We start from the raw sequence: 22,421 nt of genomic DNA, 5'->3' as shown, positions 1-22,421 counted from the left end.
TAATTTTAAAAATATTGGCACACATCTTTTCAAAAAATATAATTAGAATTTTAGATAAAATATATCTGTCAATATATTAAAATCAGAAGAATGAAAAAACCTTAAATAATCATAATGTTTTCTCATAATTTTTAATAAAAAAAGGAATTCAAACTAGAAAATTCTTTAAATTAAAGAATAAATTTTCTATTAACTAGTATCAGAGATTCTTTTGTTAACTAGGTTTGTCTTCCAGCATGTAAAATAGATATATCAATTTAATTATTCAAACAAACAAAAATTATTCGAAGTTAAATTTTTTAATTTGATTTTAAATATACAGAATATATCTCCATGCAAAAGCCATTGAAATTAACATTCACTCAAAAATATAAATTAGACATGTATTAACCGATCAAATTTCTGCTTTTTGAGTAACTTGCAAAATATATTTCTTCTCAATACACATTTCCTGTCCTCACAAAATAAAACACAAAAAGTTAGAAAAAGTACATGCAAAGGGAATTGCAAACGTTCAGTCATTTATAGAAACAATAAAAATAAAATGACTTACAAATCAATGCAACAGAAAACATCCATTCTATAGCTTGTTCTTCTTTTAAAATCAATACTGATGATTGCAGAAAAAATTATCAAAATAGTGACAGTACTGAAAGCTATCAGTACACCAGCTTGCAAAACAAAACTTCTTAATGCAGGTATTGGTATAATGTAAGCAACAGTAAAAGCACCTATAACACTGACAGATGTTAGCGCCATATTCACTCCAGTCCTCCTCAAAATCTCTCCTGTTAGTTGATCCTGGAAACAAACAAGCAAAAATTTTATTTTTTAATTTTAGCAAGTTCGGTTGCATTAAAGTTGCAGTTTGCTTTTTTTTTAACTACTCATTAAAATAAATCAAAATTATCAATGAGAACATAATTTGATAATAATAAGCTCCTAATATAAATAAATAAACTCATTAATGGGAATATGACATGTGACATCTGTTACTGAAACATCTGTAATTACTAGTTAATTAACAAATTTAATTTTTTTACCTGGTATTCTTCTAGCGAAGCACACAACAAATATTGATGAACAATGAGAAACACATTATTCATTCCTAGCCCAAGCGCAAGAAATGGTAAAACCTAAAATTAAAAAAATTATTATTTTGTTAAATAAATAAGATTGTAAACTATTTAAGATTATGAAGAAAGGAAAATACATATAGGTAACAATAATTATAAATTCTTAAAAATTAAAAAAGTTTATGCAGTTACATAAAATGTTACCATGGCAAATAAATTAAATTTTCTCTGAAGCTAAGTACCAAAGATATGCAATTTGGCAACAAAAAAAAACACTTTTTTCTAAATAAATGTGCTTTTATAACATATCAAGCATATTTTTACATTATTTCAAGCATAAATATTTAAGTTTTCTTTTTCAACAAAAAAAAAACTTATTTAAAAAATCATTTACATAAAGAGGTTTCTAACCTGAGTTGTGGCAGCATTGTAAACAATGCCGAAAATGGAGCAACAACCCAGTCCAGCAGCAACAGAGAATGTCACAAGAAGAACACCTGCCACTCCAATCCCTAATGATGAGTCAACAGGATCATATCTAAACATACATATAATCACGTATATGACCTGCAAAAATATAAAAGCCTTTAGTTTATAAAGTAAACAATCAAAATTGATCAATATTGCAGATCTCCACCAAAAAAAAGCAGACCAGAAATTAAAAAATTCCTGCAATACACATATTGTGTTTGCAAATATACACATAAAAATTGCAACTTATGCTGGGCAACTCTATATCATTTATAAAATATAACATAACAAATTAAATGATAACCTAAAAGTACATAAATTTTGCCCATAAATTAAAGCAGGGAAAATCCTCAAATGTGTCTTTTCCCTGCACAAATTGTAAGGGTGCGTGCAAGAAGGCAAAGATTCATTTTATGAATTAGATAGAAACTTGTCTAACATGTTACCTAAAAGCATATAAATTAGTAACAGCGTTTGCATCCAAAACACATAATACAAGGATAACTTACAAAAGTTTCATTTATACACCAAATAAAAGGATGTAAAAGTAAACAACATGAAAACAATTACCATTGCAACATAGCCAAGCAAGACAAAGTAAGTATTAATTGTAGAAAAATCCTTCATGATATCACCTAAGGAAGTTGTGGAGAAAACGTTTATAGAGTTTCGTTTTGTTACATTAGCTGCTCGAGACTCTTTAGCTATAATCTAGAATTAAAAAAAAAATATTGATAAATATAGGAAAATTTAAATGAGATAAATAATATTTTACAAAAACACTAATAAATTTACTTACTTTTAGTTGACATCAAGAAAAGCAAAGAGAATAAAATTTAAAAAAGAATTAAGAGCCATTCTAACCATGCTTAAAAAACTAAGCTAATAGAGATGCCAGTTTTAAAACAGAAAGACAAAATTCCCTGAATTATTTACTTACAAGAAATTACTAATTAGACGATTGATTGAACGTTTTATGGTGCAAATTTGATTTTATATGAATTTGAAATTGATATGGTGCAAATTTGATTGGAGAAATACACAGAAAAAATATTAACATTTAAGTGTCCCAATATTATTTAGTCATAGAATATTTTCGAAATAAAGTATATATTTAAAAACGTACAGAAAAAAAAGTCTAAAACATTAATGTAACTAAAATATTGTAATGTATAAAGTCAACAATGACATTTTTAAACTCAATTTATGCTTTTAAACTCAAAAGTTACCTTAAAAACGACAAAATTGCTTTGAATATTCAAAAGAAATATGCTTAACAGAATAAATAAGATCTAAAATGTGTTTAAAATATATAGTGTGTAAAATGTTTTTACTTTGTATTGGCTTGGAATGTAAATCCAGTTTTCAGTGGGTAATAGAATTTTTTGAAACATAAATCTAGTGCTTATATTCCATTAACACTCACTGCTCAATGTGGGATAAGTTCAAGACAGAGTTTAGAAACTTTTATGGAATGGGATATTCCATTACACTGAAGTGTGACAGATGATGGGTGTTCATTAATTTAGAAAAGGTAAAAAGTTAAATAGATCAACAGCCGCCTTCAATCATATCATTCAAGAATATAAAGTGGGTTATCTAAATTTTATTAAGTTGATAAAAAAAACTTTAAGAATGTATTTATTGATTAGTAAGATTCAGTAATTGCTACATTTATGACACTTTAGTATTTTCAATATTGTTAAAAGTGCAATAACTAAAAAAGCAGTTAACAAATATTGCAAACTCCAATCATCTAACATTCAGTGAGCCAGTTCACTAATTATCCAAATCTCTCAAAGAAAGAAATGGTAAAAAAAAGGTGTATAATTGGGCTATGGAATTCAACCAAAATGATTAAGTTCATTATTTAGAATATTGATTCATTAACAGTATTATATAAGAGGCTATAATTGCATATTTTAACCAAATTTCATTAGCTTCTAAGCGACCTTTATTCTTATATTTACATAATCATCAGTGGCATCAATTAATTAAAATAATTGAAGTTCTTCTAAATTTATTTCCCATATTTATTTCACAAAAATTAATATTACATGCATGCAAAACATAATGGCATCTCTTTTAAAAAAAATTATAAAACTCAACAAACCTCATTAAATTTTCTTTGCCAAGCTTCAATCACTTTTTTTGCTTTATCTATAGACCAATCCAAGTTGTGTACCTTTATATGATCTCGCCAATACTCAAACATTTCTTTTTCTGCCATCAACTGTACAATTGTTTGCAAAGCTTCAGCTCTAAGTATTAAAAAATCATAATTAGAAATCAATAAACAAATGAACTGAAATTTATCACATAGTACAGAAATTAACATACTTTACAATATGACCAGATTTATTTTTTGTTATACCACCCAAAAGAACATCTTCAGGCCAATGCATGTATTTGGTTGCAAAGCCATAGCAACCACCAGTCATTTTAGCTCCAATGTCCAAAGGCTAAAAAATAACAATCCTTTTTATTAAGACCATAAATATATCCTGTACACTATTCATTTCAACTGAGAAATTAGTATACAAATTTATCAGTAATAAATCAAAATCTCAATCGGATCTTTTGGCTTATTAACATGTTAAGTATGGACTTTAAATAGGAGATTATTCAACATTTTAATTTCCTTTTTAAATTATGAACTTTCAATCTAGCATACAGGTAAAGAGTTCTCTAATATGTGCAGGGCCGGATTACCCATTAGGCCAGACTAGGCCCATGGCCTGGGGCCCCCAAAGATTAGGGGCCCCCTTAAAAAAAAAAATTTGGAAATTAAGAAAAACAATGATTTTTTTAAATGAAAAGATATATAAATACTTTTATATTTGAATAAATAAAAAATATGAGAAAAAAATTTAATCTAAGGGCCCCAAAAATTTGACTGGCCTAGGGCCCCGAGTGTGTGCTGTATGGACTCCTAGACATGAAAATTAGTAATGTGGAGTCAAATACTAACTTGGCGGTTTCTTTTATTTGGTGCAGTAGCTGGGCATTCTTCATCTAATGGTTGTAAACATGGTTTTTCTTGATAGGCAGTAGTAATACCAGCCTGAATAACAGATAAAACACATTAATAAAAGCGTTCATTTTATATAGTTTCAAGCATCACTTGATAAAAGAATTTTAATGTGAAAAAAAACTCAAAAGTATTATTGTTGCTTTTAAAAAAAATCAATAAAAAATAATATCTTGTTTAAGAAGGTTAAAATTTATTCTCATATTTAATCTCAAATTGACTTGAAAAATACTTTTGGCTCTTCAATTAAAATAAATACTAATTGAATAACTGTAACTATGGACAATTATATTTTTGTGCAACTTCCCTTAATCAATCATCAGATTTAAAGGGGGAGAAAAAACCTTTTCTATTACATTTTACTTTTCTCTTTTAATTTATAAATAACATATTGACTGATAAAGTATTATATTATTTCTTCGTGTGCTTTCAGTTCATATAAAATAAAAATTACTTAAGTACAAAGTTGATAAATTAAAGTGCATCAAAATCAAATCATCACAAACTTATTATAAAATCCATAATTCTATGATTAACAACTTTATATTAAGAAATACATTATTAAAATTAAAAATTTTTAAGCAATAAATATCTGAGTGATTATTTTTAAAGAATACGAACACGGGCATTTAAAATATTAACAACCTTTTTAAAAAATATATGTGTGATTCACTACTTGTTAACAAGTATTTTCCCTGAAAATTCCAAAACAACAACTAAATAAATAAAAAAAACTATATTCATATAATTCTCCATGGATAAATATGGAGGAAATTGAATTCCTCTCAATCTTTCAGACAAAGAAGACATTCTACTTTCTCTGACGGATAATTAACAGTAACAGAATTTTCACATTCATCCAGCAACTATTAAATATTTTTCTTTGATGTTATTAGTAAAATGTGTTCTATTGAACTTACAAGGGAAACTAGGAAGTGTGACTCTCCAATTTTGAAATAAACTAGTGGGATGTATGCCTTATGAGGAATAATTTTAGGGGGCAACATTCGTTTCGGCCCATATAAGGTCTTGTGAGAGATAAAAAAGTAATTCAATATATGGAAAAATCAGTATTTTATTACTTCAATGCAGACTATTAGTTATTGTAATTGTCTCATACTCCAATTACTTTGTAATTAATTGGATAATTAATTACTTTCACCTACTATATAATGCATATTTATTGTTAAAATAAATTTTGAAAAATTTATGTATCTGCAGTTTTTCAGAAAAACCTGTTAGGTTAATTTGAAAAAAAAAAATTTTTACATCAAATTTTTTTAAATTTTTTTTTTCAAAAAACTTTCCAAATTAATTGGAGTATGTAATTGCAAATCAATTAATTAATTAATAATTTCTGATTAATTTATTAATTAAAAAATTANCGATTAAGTTCATTATTTAGAATATTGATTCATTAACAGTGTTGTATAAGAGGACATATAATTGCATACCTTAACCAAATTTCATTAACTTCTAAGTGACCTTTATTCTTATATTTACTTAATCATCAGATTATCGAGATCAGTTGTGGCATCAATTAATCAAAATAAATGAAGTTCTACTGTATTATTTCCTATATTTATTTCACAAAAATAAATATTACATGCATGCAAAACATAATGGCATCTCTTTAAAAAAAATTATAAAAATCAACAAACCTCATTAAACTTTCTTTGCCAAGCTTCAATCACTTTTTTTGCTTTATCTATAGACCAATCCAAGTTGTGTACCTTTATATGATCTCGCCAATACTCAAACATTTCTTTTTCTGCCATCAACTGTACAATTGTTTGCAAAGCTTCAGCTCTAAGTATTAAAAAATCATAATTAGAAATCAATAAACAAATGAACTGAAATTTATCACATAGTACAGAAATTAACATACTTTATAATATGACCAGATTTATTTTTTGTTATACCACCCAAAAGAACATCTTCAGGCCAATGCATGTATTTGGTTGCAAAGCCATAGCAACCACCAGTCATTTTAGCCCCAATGTCCAAAGGCTAAAAAATAACAATCCTTTTTATTAAGACCATAAATATATCCTATACACTATTTATTTCAACTGAGAAATTAACATACCCATTCATCAGTAAAAAAAAAATAAATCTCAATCGGATCTTTTAGCTTATTAACATGTTAAGTATGGACTTTAAATATGAGATTGTTCAACATTTTAATTTCCTTTTTAAATTATGAACTTACAATCTAGCTTACAGGTAAAGAGTTCTCTAGTATGTGCAGGGCCAGATTACCCATTAGGTCAGACTAGGCCATGGCCTGGGGCCCCCAATGATTAGAGGCCCCCTTAAAAAAAAAAAAATTTTGAAAATAAATTTACAAAATTTAAGAAAAACAATGATTTTTTTTTTTAAAAAATCAATTTCAAATATATATTAATAAAATACAATTATTTTTTTAGTTTGAATTTAACAATATAAAATAAAATTTTATTTATTAGTATTTTAAATTTGCTTTCACAAATGAAAAGATATATAAATAATTTTCCATTTGAATAAATAAAAATATACCAGAAAAAAAAATTTTAATCTAAGGTCCCCAAAAATTTGAATGGCCTAGAGCCCTGAGTGCGCTTAATCTGGCCCTGAGTATGTGCTGTATGTAAGGATTAAGAATATCAGACCTTAATGTCATCAAATTTTAATGCCTTTGAAAAATGGAAATGAATTATGACTCCTAGACATGAAAATTAGTAATGTGGAATCAAATACTAACTTGGCGGTTTCTTTTATTTGGTGCAGTAGCTGGGCATTCTTCATCTAATGGTTGTAAACATGGTTTTTCTTGATAGGCAGTAGTAATACCAGCCTGAATAACAGATAAAACACATTAATAAAAACGTTCATTCACTTAATAAAAAAATTTTAATGTGAAAAAAAAACTCAATAAAATATTATTGTTGCCTTGAAAAAAATTAATAAAAATAATATTTTATTAAAGAAGGTTAAAATTTATTCTCATATTTAATCTCAAATTGACTTGAAAAATATTTTTGGCTCTTCTATTAAAATAAATATTAATTGAATAACTGTAACTATGGACAACCATATTTTTTTGTAACTTCCCTTAATCAATCATCGGATTTAAAGGGATTTTACTTTACTTTTCGGGATCGGATTTTACTTTTACATTACATTTTATTTTTTACTTTTAATTTATAAATAATATATTGATTGATAAAGTATTATAATGCTTCGTTGTGTGCTTTCAGTTCAATTAAAATAAAAATTACTTAAGTCCAAAGTTGATAAATTAAACAGCATAGAAATCAAATCATGACAAACATATTATAATATCCATAATTCTATGATCTTCTATGATATGATTATGAACTTTATATTAAGAAATACATTATTAAAATTAAAAATTTTTAAGCAATAAATATCTGAATAATTATTTTCAAAGAATACCAACACAGGCATTTAAAATATTAACAACCTTTTTAAAAAACACATATGTAATTCAATGCTTGTTAACGAGTCTTTTCCCTGAAAATTCCAAAATAATAATTCAATTACTTCCAACAGCAACCAAATAAATAAAAAAAACTATATTCATATAATTCTCCATGGATAAATAAGGAGGAAATCGAATTCCTCTGAATTCTTCAGACAAAAAAGAAATTCTACTTTCTCTGACGCAGAATTAACAGTAACAGAATTTTCACATTCATCATGCAACTATTAAATATTTTTCTTTCATGCTATTATTAAAATGTGTTCTATTAAACTTAGTGACTTAAATTAAAATTTTAAGATTGTAAGGTATAATTAAAACTTTTGCAAGTTTAATGTTTAACAGTTTAATGTTGAAGTTTAATGTTAAAGTAGCAAAATAAATTTGAAAATTTTCTTCTAAATTCATTAAAAAAATGAAATTAAAAAATATTCAATAAGATTTACTAGTTACATTTCTAAAAGGAAATTGCGGATGTGTCATGTGATTCTTTACAGGTAAACATGGAGGAAATTTAATTTCTCTTCCTTTTAATTTATTAAAAGTGATAAAATCTTGATAGTTTAGTGTGATTTTTTTAACCCCTGTGAAATGAATGATATGAATGCTGGAATAATGTAGAGTTGCCAATGATCAGATAACAGACCACACAAGAAGATTTGGCAAGTTGCCTAAACATTCTCTTCACAGTATATTTCTCTCATCTAAATATCCCACTTTTAATACCATAGTTTTTTTTTTCTTTTCTTTTTTTTCCCCTTCCTATTTGTCTTGGTTGCAGCTTTCAACAGAAGATAAACAAGAATGGTAAAAATACTACTTTTGCAAATCCTTTAAGAAATCATCTTTAAGAATCACTTACTCAGCTATTTTTTAAAAAAAAAACAAATAATGTGCATAGATAAATTTTTAAAATAAAATATTTTTAAAAAAATATTTTAAAATTTTAAAAATTAAAAGCAGGAAAATATAAGAAAAAGATATTATCTCGTCGTGCGCCGGCACGATTACATTTGCAAAAAGAGAGCTTTCTAACTTTGTATTGATATAGTCAAAGAAAAATATATTAATACAATAGTGTAAAGAGCACCCGAAAAATTAAAATGAAACCAAAAACAAACCGCATCTTATTTCAAAATATAAATTAAGAACTTTATTTGCAATAGTTTTAAAAGAAAATCATAACACTATCACTTTTAATTAATTTACAAATGTCACATTGTAAATATGTATCCCCTAAAGCACTCATTTGAAAATTCCAGTTATTTAGAATCTATTTGATTTAACTGAAGTTCCAGTTATTTAGAATCTATTTGATTAACAAATGGAATGTTAATGTGAACTTTCGATAATAAAAAACGAAAAATAAATAGGATCTAAAAACTTTGTAACAGTTTCAAAAAATGATGATAAAAATAACACTTTATTATAATATCCTACACCATTGTAAATATCCTAAAACAAATCACTCATTGAAAAAAAAAAGCTAATACTTGTGAAAAGTAAACCACACTTAAACGTGAAAAATAGTTAAAAAAAAGGCAAGGAAATAGCATCGGTTTTTTTACAAGCCTTTAAACTTTTCATGACGAGATATTAGCCTGGAGAAAAAAGAAAGACTTCACAAGAGTAAAAGAAATAAAAATAAATATTAAAAAGAAAGAAAGAACCCACACCGTACAAGGAATATTTTCATAGAAGGATATATATGAACGAAAGCATAGAGAAAAGAAAAAAAAAGAAGAAAAAAAAGCGGATTATAATGCCCGCTACCAGTAAAAGAAGAATAAGGCAGTGGTAAGGGAGGAAGGGAGCGATGCCGCCAACTTCGGTGGTGGGCGATAGGGGCGACGAGGGGGGAAAACACGATGACGTAGCCGGGGACCACACGGATCGTAAGGCGGGTGGCCACTGTGCCCTCCAGTTCTGTTCAGCTATCTCTTTTCCTTCTAATGAAATTTGTTTTGTTATTGGTTTTACTTTTGTTTCTTCCTTTTCTTCTTTCTGGTAGAAAGTGGTTCATTCAAGTCAGTGGACCGAATGGGTTACCTGCTTTACAACTTGTGTAGAGCTGATTAGATTCTTTTTTTTTATTTCAGTTGCAAATAGAAATGGGAATCGAGCTTTTTTTTTTGCCACAGAATGGAATTTCAACTTATTCTGTAGCAAACATCTTAAAACGCAAACGCTTTTTTTACAAAATAATTTTCGATTCTCTTCACCTATTTCCATTGGAGAGTTTCATGACAAGTTCTAGTTCAGTTCAATTTTGAACAATTAAGATCACAAAATTAGAATTTTACCGTATGTGATGTTTAAAATCTATGTCAATTTGCATTTAGCCCATTGTGCAGCTCTAGTGCGACATAAATTAACAATAACAATAACGGAAATATGAGTCATTTTAGTACCATCATTGAAACAATAAAATTTATTGCAATAAAGAGATCGTTAACCAGATCGATCAAACTGGTTTAAGTAAACTAATAAACCACCTGCATGTAAAAAATCAAAAAAAAATCAGTACTTACTCTTTTCATAAATGATTCTATCGTGTGTAACGGTAATGACTGTACATAATTTCCAAAGTTTTTTACAGTATCCATCAACCACTGAGGATTTAAATTAGTCCACTGAACGTATCGATTTAAACCACTAAAATTAATTTTTAAAACAAAAAATTGTTAGATGACACATGTAAAACAATATTGTAATGTATGACAAATTTGTTCACATTATGAAATAATTGTTAAGTGAATAGCACAATAAATTTATTGAAAACAAAATATTTTAATACAAAATAAATTTTAATATGATAGGCAAAAAAAAACAGAAGGCAATTTCACAGGTAGTTATTTACACACGTATCAAACAAAACAAAAATAGTTGATGAGAAAAATATTTAACCACGCCCAAGGAACATCTTGACAAATACCACAACATTTTTCTGAGAAAAGTCATTGGAAAAGGGGATGTCTTATGAACAATGTGGAGAGAGGAAGAATTGCTGGGAGAGAACAACTAATTTCACTTTTTCAAGAGAGTCAGTAAGATGGATGATATCCTAGTAATTTTCCTATCCCTGCACTTAGAAAAATTCTCAGTTTCAACAATGGGTATATCCTGTGGGCAGCCATGTTATAGCCTAATTTTCTGCTTACTTCAAGAATGTTGGTTTAAGGGGCATTTTCATCCTGCATTAGTGAAGGTCAAGGAATGGTGCATCAAGATACGAAACATGACAGGGATTCTTAGGATAATAATATCGATGAAATATTTATCATCTTTCTAATATATATTTTATCTTTCTGACATTTAAGTTATTTAATTGAAATTGACACGATACAAAATGTTAAAAGATTTCGACGCTTTTTTTTCTTTCGATAAATACATAGATAAAATGCATAAGGCATACATGCATAAGGGATTCTCGTACCTTACTTGAAAAGACATGTTCAATGACTAACCTTGTACGAAAATTTAAAATACTGCTTATAATACTGTTTAAAATACTGTTATACTGTTACTCAATTATGCAGTTTTTCAAATTAAATGTCATTTTTTGTTTACTATAAATACATTATTGAAGTTTAAGATGAATGTGAAATATTGAATTCAAGTATAACCCATTGTGTATCGGGTTCGTATTTTTAGCACAGTGCAAGCTGGTTTACACACGCTCTGGTAAGTGAAATCAGCTGTTTGGTGTTTTCCCAGAACCGAGTAATTTATGGATAACATTAAAATTATTTCGCCGAATGTTAATCAAATTTGCTTTATCCATTATCGAAATTTACTGCGAGATTAAGTCCGAAGACCAGCAGCAATGCTTCGAATATGTTCTAAGTCGTTCGTTCTCAAGTGTCTTATAACATTATTATTTTTTTTCAGCGATACTTATATGACCCACTATTTTTCATTACTCTAGGAAGATGCAGCTTAAAATTTATCAGAACGTGGAAGGGATATGTGCAAGTGTGAGGCAGTGTTTTCTTTCAACAAACATAAGACTAAGTTATGTATCTTAACTGGTTAATAGATGATGGTGCATAAATAACAGAACATTACAAGCTTTTACTAGTATTAAGAAATAAATTAATGAATATGAATCTTGTATCGCTCTTTCGAGCAGCTACTGTAAACTATTATTGATTGTTGGTTATTATTGTAAATTGTTCATAAATCATTGTTTCCTTCTTGTAACTTTACTTACACATGAATATTGCAGTTTTACATGCTAATGCTTTTACGCTGAACTATCGCATCTACAATCTCATACAAAATCAGAAATTTACACATTACAGCAGCTGTTCGAAAGACAAGTATACAGCACATAGATTATCGCACACTAAACAACAGCGCGCTCTATTGGTAGGGGAGAGTGGGGTCAATTGTAACAGGGTACGATTGTAACAGAGCAAAAATTTCGAGTGTCGGGTTATAGATTTGGTTCCTAGGTGGCGCACAAGGTGTATTTAATAAATCTACATGTACACCCCTGATGGCAACCATTTTTATGTACTTTTGAAAGAGTTACATCACAAAAGATATTTTCACGCCACGCAAGTACTTTTTTTGGTATTAGAATATTATATTGTAACAAAGTAATTTTGTTTAAACAAATAAAAATTAGTAACCGAATATGTAAGTGGACACCTTAATTAACATTTCAATAAAAAAAAAATTAGTTTTGCTAATTAACTAGCATTGTTTTTAACAAATGAAGCTGAAATGGCGTCTTGGGGACAATTGTAACAATAAGTAAAGGGACGATTGTAACAGCTGAAAATAAATAATCTTATGTTTACAAACCATTACTTAACTCTTTAAGAACCACCAATAGTTTCCTATATCATTTATATTATGTTGCATGTGCATTATTTTATTTGTCACCTTTCACAGCATAAATTAAAATTTTTAACCCCTTAAAGTTAAAAGTTTAACCCTTTAGGTCTCTGCTCATTATTATTTTTACTCCTAAAATATCACTACTATTTTGATCAATAAAAAAATATATCACAACTATGATAATATGTATAATTAACTATGTTTTAGTTGAATTTATGAACTGTTACAATTGACCCCGTAAGTGGGGACAATTGTAACAAGTGCACGACTGTCAAAAATTGTTAATAACTAATATAATAACATTTAAAATAAGGTATTTATTTTTTTTTCTAGTAGAGGATAGTCTACTTTACTCGTCTGTCAATTAATACTAATAATATATTGGATTTTTTGTTAGTTAAAAATAGTTAAGTAAAAAATGTTACAATTGACCCCACTCTCCCCTATAGTATATAAAATTGTGCATCACAGTTGCGCAATTTCATAAATAATATATATGAATATATATTACATATGAAATTGTATATTACAAATGTATAACTATATAAATGTAAATGGAAACTATAAATTTGTCAGAAAATACTCTCTATATTTTATGGGGGAAAAACAAAAAAGAAAATTGGGTATAGGACGACGGCTTACAAATAGCACCAAACATTCAGATTTAGATATAATCACATTAAAGTAGGCACTATAACTGTTCTATTTATTTATTTATTGAACACTAAATTTTATGAAGTTAAAAAGGATAAACCTAGCATTAAAGTGGTTATAATTGAGAGAATTTTAAACTATTTGCGATTACTAAAAAGTTTCTATACTTCTACGGATTATTTTAATATATTAAACAAATGTACATTTAGTGCACCCCAATGATAAACGTGTCACTTAACACGTTGATCATTGGGGTGCACTAAGTGGGGTACACTAAGACACGCTGCCGCTGAGTCTCACTCACATCAGAGAAATTTTGTAAAGCGTTACGGTTTCCTGTCACTCAAACACTAACTAACGTTACAGTATTTAACGCAAAAATAACGTCTTAACGCTAAGTTACAGAGCAGGAGGGTAATTTTCTCAACACACAGCAGTATTGTGTGTCATAGGATGAGCTATGGGGTTCCAGCATCGCAAGGTTAGCGTAAGCAGAAATTAAAAACTGTCTTCGATCATTATAATTATAGTCAACATAATGCAATGTAAATCAATGCGTGCCGATATTTCTTTTTTTTTTCTTTCCTCTTCTGTCACAAATAGGTGAACCATTTTATAGAATGGGATAGTTGATATCATTTTTGAAGAAGGTCTGTCTCATTTAAGACTTTCAACTTTGAAGGGGTGGAAGGAGAGGGAAAAGAAGACACAAATGGTAGAAGGGGAGGGGGTAACAAAAGAGCGAAACGGATCATGCAGCTGACTGTCACAAATCACAAAAAGTAAGAGGAAAAACTGTCAAGATGAGAGAGATAGGAGACACTTCTCAGCCACCACACTAGATGTAGACCTCCTGCCATGCAGCACAGTTGCAGGTCATGGCTGCATGTAGAGTAAGAAACCAATAATCTTCAAGGAATGCAATCACATTTGGTGTGGATCAATTTAAAAAAAATAAGGTGGAACATCAACTAAATAAAAATTGCTCCCACTCTAAACTCTATAAATATTCCCCCAAAATAACAAAGACGGTGAACATGGATGTTTAGTATTCAAAAAATACCGATTTTATCATATTTAGTTTACAAAAAAAAAAAAAAAAAGCACTCTAGAAATTGAAAGTATACAAACATGTTTCATACTTTTAACTCGATTTTGTTTTATCCAGAAGTAAAAAAATTGAACAAAATTTCACTAAAGGCCAAATTAAATTATAATTGAAAAAAAACGCAAAATTTTTTTCGCAACTTTTCAAAAGCATTCTATACTAAAAATGAGGCTATATAAGCTATCGTCCAGATTTGAAATATTACTTATTTCATTAGACACGAAGTTTGAGGCTTCATACACGTGGTTTACACAATTATTTGATTGTTCATAATAAAGAAGAAAAAGGAAAAATTTATCTACCGCTAATCGAAATTTTATTTAAAGTTTTTAAAAAAAAGCGAAGCAAAAATAATTCCATTAATTAGATCAGAAAGATACCAAGTGAACTTGAATTTCATCATGCAATAAAAATATAATACGTTATACGATGTTTTTTTAACAATTGCCACTATAATAATAAGTTTAAAAAATTATTTAGAACTATTATTCTTACGAAATGGGTTTATAAAATAACTACATAGCTGCCAACCTCTAGTTATAAAAATGCAGAAGATAGACAAATAAAATGCAGAAGAAATGAGTAAAAATGCAGAAGATTCGCAAGCACATACTAATTACCAATAAATTTATAAAAGAAGCGGATTTTAATTATTTTAATTAATTATTTATTTATAAATCCACTTAATATTAGCAAAAAAAAAGCAATACTCATCTTTTTTTAAAACAAAAAAGGAAATATCTTTTAAAAAAACTTTCGACCAGCTACTTGATGGTACAATATTCGATTATAAATGTAGTTACGGCCCTGCCAAACGCTGTTACAAGAGGAACAGCGACGTCTGACTTAAAGAAAATACTAGCTATCAGGCAGATGGGTAAAATGCAGAAGATCTTATCTTCTGCGCATAAAAGAGGAAAAAATAGCTAAAATAAGTAAAAATGCAGAAAGCTTCTGCAAAATGCAGAAGGGTTGGCAGCTATGTAACTACATACTTGAGAAATACAAATACATAAAATTAAATTTTTTAACTTAGTAAAACGGAAATTTCAGTTCCCCCGGCAAATGTCGGAATCTTTTGAAAGTGCGGCAAAAAATGTATGAAGAGCAATCAGCTTTCAACGTCTTAAGAAAATAAACATGCGGATATGACCGGGAGAGGGGGGGGACATTCTTTCTCACTCACTTATTTTTTTCCCTATCCCCCATCCAATGACAATCTAACTAGACTGGGGAGAGCTATTCCATTTGTTTAAGAACAACGCGTGTGGGATATTGAAAACAAAATTTAATTGACCAAAACTAGTTTTCCTTTATTTTAGCATATTAAAAATTTTTTTTAATAGAAACGCGTTTGAATATCAATATTTTTGCCTCCTTTTGTTGATTATAGCAGCACTTATTGCAGGTAAGTTTTGGTGCATTTCTAATCTTTTCTTTCGGAGAAATGTTATTGAATGCAGGCAATCAAATTAATAAAAATCCAATTTTAAAAAAAATTTCCACTCACGTGTTCCCTTCCTTAAACCTATAGAACCCACTGAAGTTTTATTCAAAATGAAGACATCGAAAATAAAAGAAGAAAAAGAAAGGCGAAAACAAGATATCTGAATCAAATGAGGGGGGAAGAAGGTGATAGAAAACGACCTCTTCTTCACTTGGGAGGTCTCTTCAATTCACTTGACAGAAGGTAGAGAGAAATAAAGGAACACCCACCAAAAGTGGTATTAAATTGTCTTATTTTTTTATTTCATTTACCTCCCAAGAACATTATAAGGTCATTTCGCAACTTCTGGCTAAACAGAAATCAAACATCGATCTGATGATGATATCACAAAAAATACCTGTTATTAAATAAAAACCATTTAAACTCATTAAAAGCTTGCCTATCTCTTGGGTGAATTAACAATTAAAAAAACAATTCGGGATTCTAACAAGGGAATAAATAGGAAATGATCTAAATATAATGATAAAAATAGAAGGATAGCTCGTTTTAGATTGGATTGAATGAAGAGTTCAAAATCAGTTTTTTGCGTTAATGGTAAAAGACATTTAAGAGATTTCGCTATGTCACTTAGCATCCCGCACGATCACGTACGCAGGTTCTGCGCAAGTTCCGTTGAGAACTAAGGTTGTTTTGGAGTGACTGCGCATCGCGTGAAGGTGTAGGATATCATGTGAGACAGTAAAATCTCTCTAACACTAGGATTTGGCAACTTCACACACGTTTGTTTTGTATAACGCAGTAGCTACAAAACAATCTAGGTTCCACACAAAGCTCGCACAAAACGTGAACTCGTGAGATGCTACTAACTTCAAAGAATTAACTGCGAGGAAAAGACAATAGACAGATCTTTAAAAGGAGTTACAAGCATATATCAGAAATTGTATGTTATCCTTTCTGCACTACAATTGGTGTCAAATTAAATTAAAATCAATTACTTACGGAATTTTTACAGGAAACTCTGGTCCGAGAAGCTTTGAGCCTTCCCAAAAGCAGTCTAAAGGAGTAATTATAGCACAAGGAAATAAATTTTCTAAAGGCTGAAAAGAAAGAAAAAAAGAACGTCAGATATGTTCAATAATTTGATTCTTATAAAATGAATGCCTCAATCAAATCCAGTACATACCATATCTAAATAATGTTTTTCAAAAAGGGGAAAACTAGGGGAATAACACAGATCTTTTAAGCTCCAGGGTCTGAAAAACAAAACGCAATTCAAATTAAATGAATTATAACGGAATAACAATACAAACTGTATTAACATAAAATCACAAAGGATAATATTGATAAAATTTTTGACAAACAGATGCTATTAAGCGCATGCATAGTGTCAACAGAGATTAATACACAGAAAATTTTGACATTATCATATAACAAAAATAGTTTTCCATGTGTCATTCCATTTTGAATAATGTTGCGTGATTATCTAAATACAACTGAAAACAAAAAATTGTGTCCCACTCTTGAAAACAATGATTAAATGTCTAACTATGTATTTTTTTAGAAATAATTAATAAAAGTATAAATAATTAATTACACAAAATTAATATTATGATTAACGTACCATTTCTTAAGCAAAAATGTTACGTTAATCACAATACTCAAGAAAAAATGTTACGTTAATCACAATAATCATTTTCTTTAATTAACTGCTGAAAAATTGCACAGTTTCAGTTAAATGCATAATTTTTTGTATCATAAATATACAAAATTAATAGGATTAAATCATTTTTAAAAAGTGTGTTGAAAAAATAGTTATAAAAATAACTTGTCAGCTAGGAATATACATACTTAAGTTAAAGCATAAAAGAAAAAAAATTTCAGAAAATGTTAGTGATTTTTCTTAAGTTACAATTTTTTTTTCCTCCATCAAAGATTTTTTTTTTCTTTTCCAGGGCAGATGCTAATTGAGGTGTTACCTGAGGAGAGAGAGGAGAAAAAAAGAAATTGAACACTCAGCGGCAAAGTTGTCACAACTGAAATTAAGGAAACGGCGACACGCTCTTCAGAGCCAATTATAATCCCATTCACTCAGTACACATTCACCAAATAATAAAAATAACTACTACAGCTTCACTTCTCTTTTTTTTCAGGAAAAAGAAGAAAAAGAAAGAAAGAAAAAGAAGGGTAGAACTCACATGTCAAAGACCTCAACAGAGATTTGGATAGCTGCCTTGAGAACTTGAAGGTGGGTAAGTAGAGTATCAGGGTGGAGAACGTTGGCCCCTTTCTCCTTGGGGGTGTGAATGACGATTTGGTTGGTACTGCCCACACCTTCTCCAAGAGTCTTTTTCATGTACCCCAACTCCTTCGCCAGCCGACCGCCGTCTGAAAAAAAAGTTAACAATTAAAGCAAGGTAAAAATGTTAACTTTAAACAACATAATTTTTAATCATAAATACATAAAACATTAGCAGGGGTCTGCTTATAAGAAATTTGGATCCGTTAACGGACCCTTCACAAAATATCTTTTCATCAAAACGGACCCATCACAAAATATTTTAACTTAAAAACGGACCCTTCACAAAATGATTTTTCTTTTAATCGCACCCTTCACAAATTTGTTTATCTTCATTATTATTTTATTAATCGAATAAACCCCTTCCAGGGCAGAAAACAAGAAAGATGGATGTAAACGAATTAAGTTTTGTCTTCGGCAGACGATTCTTCCATTATTCGTCCGAAATTAATATTCTGCGTTCAGCAGTATAGGCTAAATACCAAATATTTGTATGTTGCATCTCTAATTTAGGAGCAATAATTGTTGTTTATTTTTTAAAATTTAATTTTTTTAATTTCAATTTTACAGTGTTGAGCATAACCTTGTACGTCTTTACAATTAAAAAACTCCTTGAAAAAAATTTTTTTTGCAATAACGGACCCTATTTGCACAAATTCATAAAAGCGGACCCTGATTGAAAGAATGTGAGTAATTTTTTCACAATTTCACGAAAAACGGACCTCTCACAAAATGTCTGGACAGACCCCTGACAATGTATTAATGTCAAATCCATAGATGACACTTTAATTTTGCTTAATAGGGACCAATTTAGTATGCCTTGAAATTTCATTACGTGTAAATATATTTTAAATTCGCAGATCATAAATTATCTCAATGGTGAGATGAAAGAGCTGAGGGTCGATCGCTCTGACATTATTTTAGCTTCAACTAAAACAAATTTTCCTGGCTACTCATCAAAAATTTATAAAATAAACCAAAAAAAAAAAACATTTTAAATGAATCAAGCTAATCTCTGCTTGATTCATTGAACAAAATCTCTGCTCTTGAAAATCTCAATTTTTATCTCATATCCCTCCCTGTCAACTTCACACTTTTTGGGCAGAAATTTATTTTGGATCTTAAAAAATGAACTCTTGCAATCTTTAAAAAAAAATCGCTATATTCATTTACCGAATATTTAGAAACGAACTCTTTATCTAGGCTTACAGATCCTTAATATGCGTCAATATTTTACCTAATTTTTATTTCCCAGCAGTGACTCCTGACATTGAAGAAAAACGAGACACAATCAATCATTTTATAATTCTAACGTTCATAGATCAATTTACGCTGTTTTAATGTAATATTTTTTCTTTCCTTTAAATGAAAATTTACTTTTCTTCAAAAGAAGCGATTTTAATCTCTTTATTCCATTTGGATGCAGCTAGTTTTTTTTAAAATCTTATAACTACCTTCTTACTTTGTTAACTGCGCTAAATGTGGGAAAGTATTAGTAAATTTGATTATTTAAATTTTTTATTACCTTTATACAATTTCGAATAAGTAAAAAAAAATTAATAAAACGAGAATAAATCTTTTATACATTGATTACAAAAGAATCACCAAAACTCACTTTAGCGAGGTAAATATTCGATAACACTATGCATAACCAAAAATGTTTTTAAAAAATAATCCCAACTGATGAAATATATATATACAATATTCCATCAGTANTGCGTGCATATTATACTGCAATTTCATGGCTATCTTATACTTTGTTGGGGAGCTGAAGCCGAAAAACCAATTGTTGCTTAAGTTTTGCTCACCAGTGTGTGTGCGTATATATATATAATAAATAAATAAATAGAAGAAAACACGAAGAAAGTTAAGAAAAACAATAAGTTTCATTTATTGCGCTTAAGCTGCAAGTAAACAGAACTTATTAGATAAGTTCAAAATGAGATTAAACTCATTAGATAAAACAAAACAAAATTATAGACATATGAAGAAAAAAAAAAGGGGGGGGATAATAAGTAAAAAAATAACAAACAGTTTTGCTTTTTTTTAAAAGGATAAAATTTTATTTAAAAAACACTATGCATTTCCGGTTTTTTAAGTAAAATTTCATCCTTTTTTTTTTTTAAACTGTTGTTTGTTTGTTTTTTACTTATTATCCCCCCCTTTTTTTTTCATATGTCTATAATTTGTCTTTGTTTTATTCTTCATTTTGAACTATATATATATATATATAATTATTCAGAATCATAGATAATTATGCTTACATTTATACAGAAACACACTCCAAGATGTAAGTTAATCTAGGCGATAACAGAAATGACTAGTTAACTAAGCATATCGTCTCTTTAAAGACCGAGGGCAATGAAAAACACTGTCCCCAATCATTGATAATGAGGGTCTGAACAAAATTTAGGAGGGGAAAACAAATTACCAGAAGAGGAAGAAAAAAATTCATTAACTTAGTAAGCAACTGCCAATCGGTTTAAGATATACGAAGCAATTATAATAGCTTTAAAGGTAATGAATAATATAAAAAAAAGTACCGAGATTCCAAGAAAGTCTGCGGTAGGTAACGGCAGAATTAGCATTGGGCTTTTCATTTTGTGTAGACAATCGCGTGTTAATTGTGGGCATCGAGACTTGCCTTTGAGAAGGGATTCAGAAGTATTGTTAAACACAAACCTTCACTAAACGAAATTAGATTATCCATGTTTTCCAACTCATTCTGCGTGGGACATTAAATGCCTTAATTTATAAAATGGCGATCTTGTGAAATGTTGGAAGTCAAAACATAAGAATTGAACAAGGTCGAATGGGATTGGAATGTTGCTTTACATTTTAACTCAAAGCCTCTCTTCTTATCAAATATAAATTATAAGCAACAAACAAAAAAATCGAATTGAAAAATCCCCCGAAAATACTAATTGTAACAGTAATTGTTACAGTTTGTTTTATTTTATTATAATTGTTACAGTAGTTACTGTTACAATTGTAACAGTAACTACTAAACAGTAAACTGTTCAAATAAACTCATTAAAACAAACAAATATGAATAATTTACTATGAATAAAACACAGAAGGCAAGAAGAAAACATTAAATTCGGAGGCTAGCTATCTTTCATTAACAAATGATCACGCGGCAATATTTAAAAATTTGCAGTGTAAAATAACTGATTAAATTGCAAATAGACAAATTATAAAATAGGTAGTAGAATGGATCAAACAAATGTTGACCAACTGGAATCATAGAGTTAATCCAAAAAAGATAAATATACCAAATTTTAAAAAGAAATGGATGATTTTAAAATGAGAATTCATCCATAGTTAGAAGAGCTGCGCTAAAATTCGACAGAGAATTAGATGGTGTTGAAACAACAAAGATAAAAAGAAATGGTTCGTGGAATCGTTATTTAATTGAAAAAGGTAAAATACAGATTTCATATGCACAATTCATATAATGTGATCATTTTCTGATAATAAAGCTAATTTATTATTTTGAAGTTCATAAGATTATGAATTAAACGAAGTTAAAAGTTCAAGAAAATTTATAAAATAAGAATAAAGCTAAAATTTAACCCTGTATCAACCCAAGATAAATTTTTCAATTGTATTTTTAAAAATTTATGAATAAAAATTCTGGTGGGTTTGTTTGTTTTTTAAGTTGCAAAAATTAAACCGTACCCAATAGTAAAAAAAAAAAAATTTCTATGAAATATAAATTATTTATTAAAAATGTTACAAAAAAAAAAGTTTCTTCGTATTCTCTAAAAATTCCTTCTCTAAAAGTTTCTTCGGACTCACTAAATGTTTTTGTTTTAAAAAGAAAATTTGTTTGAGTACTAGCGGCAAACTATTTTTAATCAAATTCAAAAAGAAAAAGAAAAGAATCGAGCTTCCAATCATAATTTTTTTTAAAAAAAATAATAATAATTACTTAAACATTAAAAAATCTTAAAAGTTAACATTAAATCTTAAAAGTAACAAAACTGTGGGGGGGGGGGAACTG

The 22,421-nt window shown here is 28.6% G+C and overlaps 1 protein-coding gene across 1 annotated transcript in view; it reads right to left on the bottom strand.

Moving 5' to 3' along the window:
• The window catches only part of LOC107440240 (protein patched-like), a gene marked incomplete at its 3' end in the record, with an annotated part of 71,400 nt that overhangs the window by 32,888 nt on the left and 16,091 nt on the right, over positions 1-22,421 (bottom strand). The window contains 11 exon segments of the mRNA NM_001323808.1: positions 554-801; positions 1,044-1,136; positions 1,488-1,643; positions 2,118-2,258; positions 3,661-3,808; positions 3,888-4,009; positions 7,322-7,414; positions 10,594-10,717; positions 17,119-17,216; positions 17,303-17,372; positions 18,315-18,504. Of these exon segments, the coding sequence (NP_001310737.1) occupies positions 554-801; positions 1,044-1,136; positions 1,488-1,643; positions 2,118-2,258; positions 3,661-3,808; positions 3,888-4,009; positions 7,322-7,414; positions 10,594-10,717; positions 17,119-17,216; positions 17,303-17,372; positions 18,315-18,504 (1,483 nt within the window).

This window comes from Parasteatoda tepidariorum, chromosome 7, assembly GCF_043381705.1.
Source record: "Parasteatoda tepidariorum isolate YZ-2023 chromosome 7, CAS_Ptep_4.0, whole genome shotgun sequence".
Taxonomy (NCBI): domain Eukaryota; kingdom Metazoa; phylum Arthropoda; class Arachnida; order Araneae; family Theridiidae; genus Parasteatoda; species Parasteatoda tepidariorum.
Note: the sequence above shows the minus strand (reverse complement) of the source record. Positions and strands in the feature narration are given on the sequence as shown.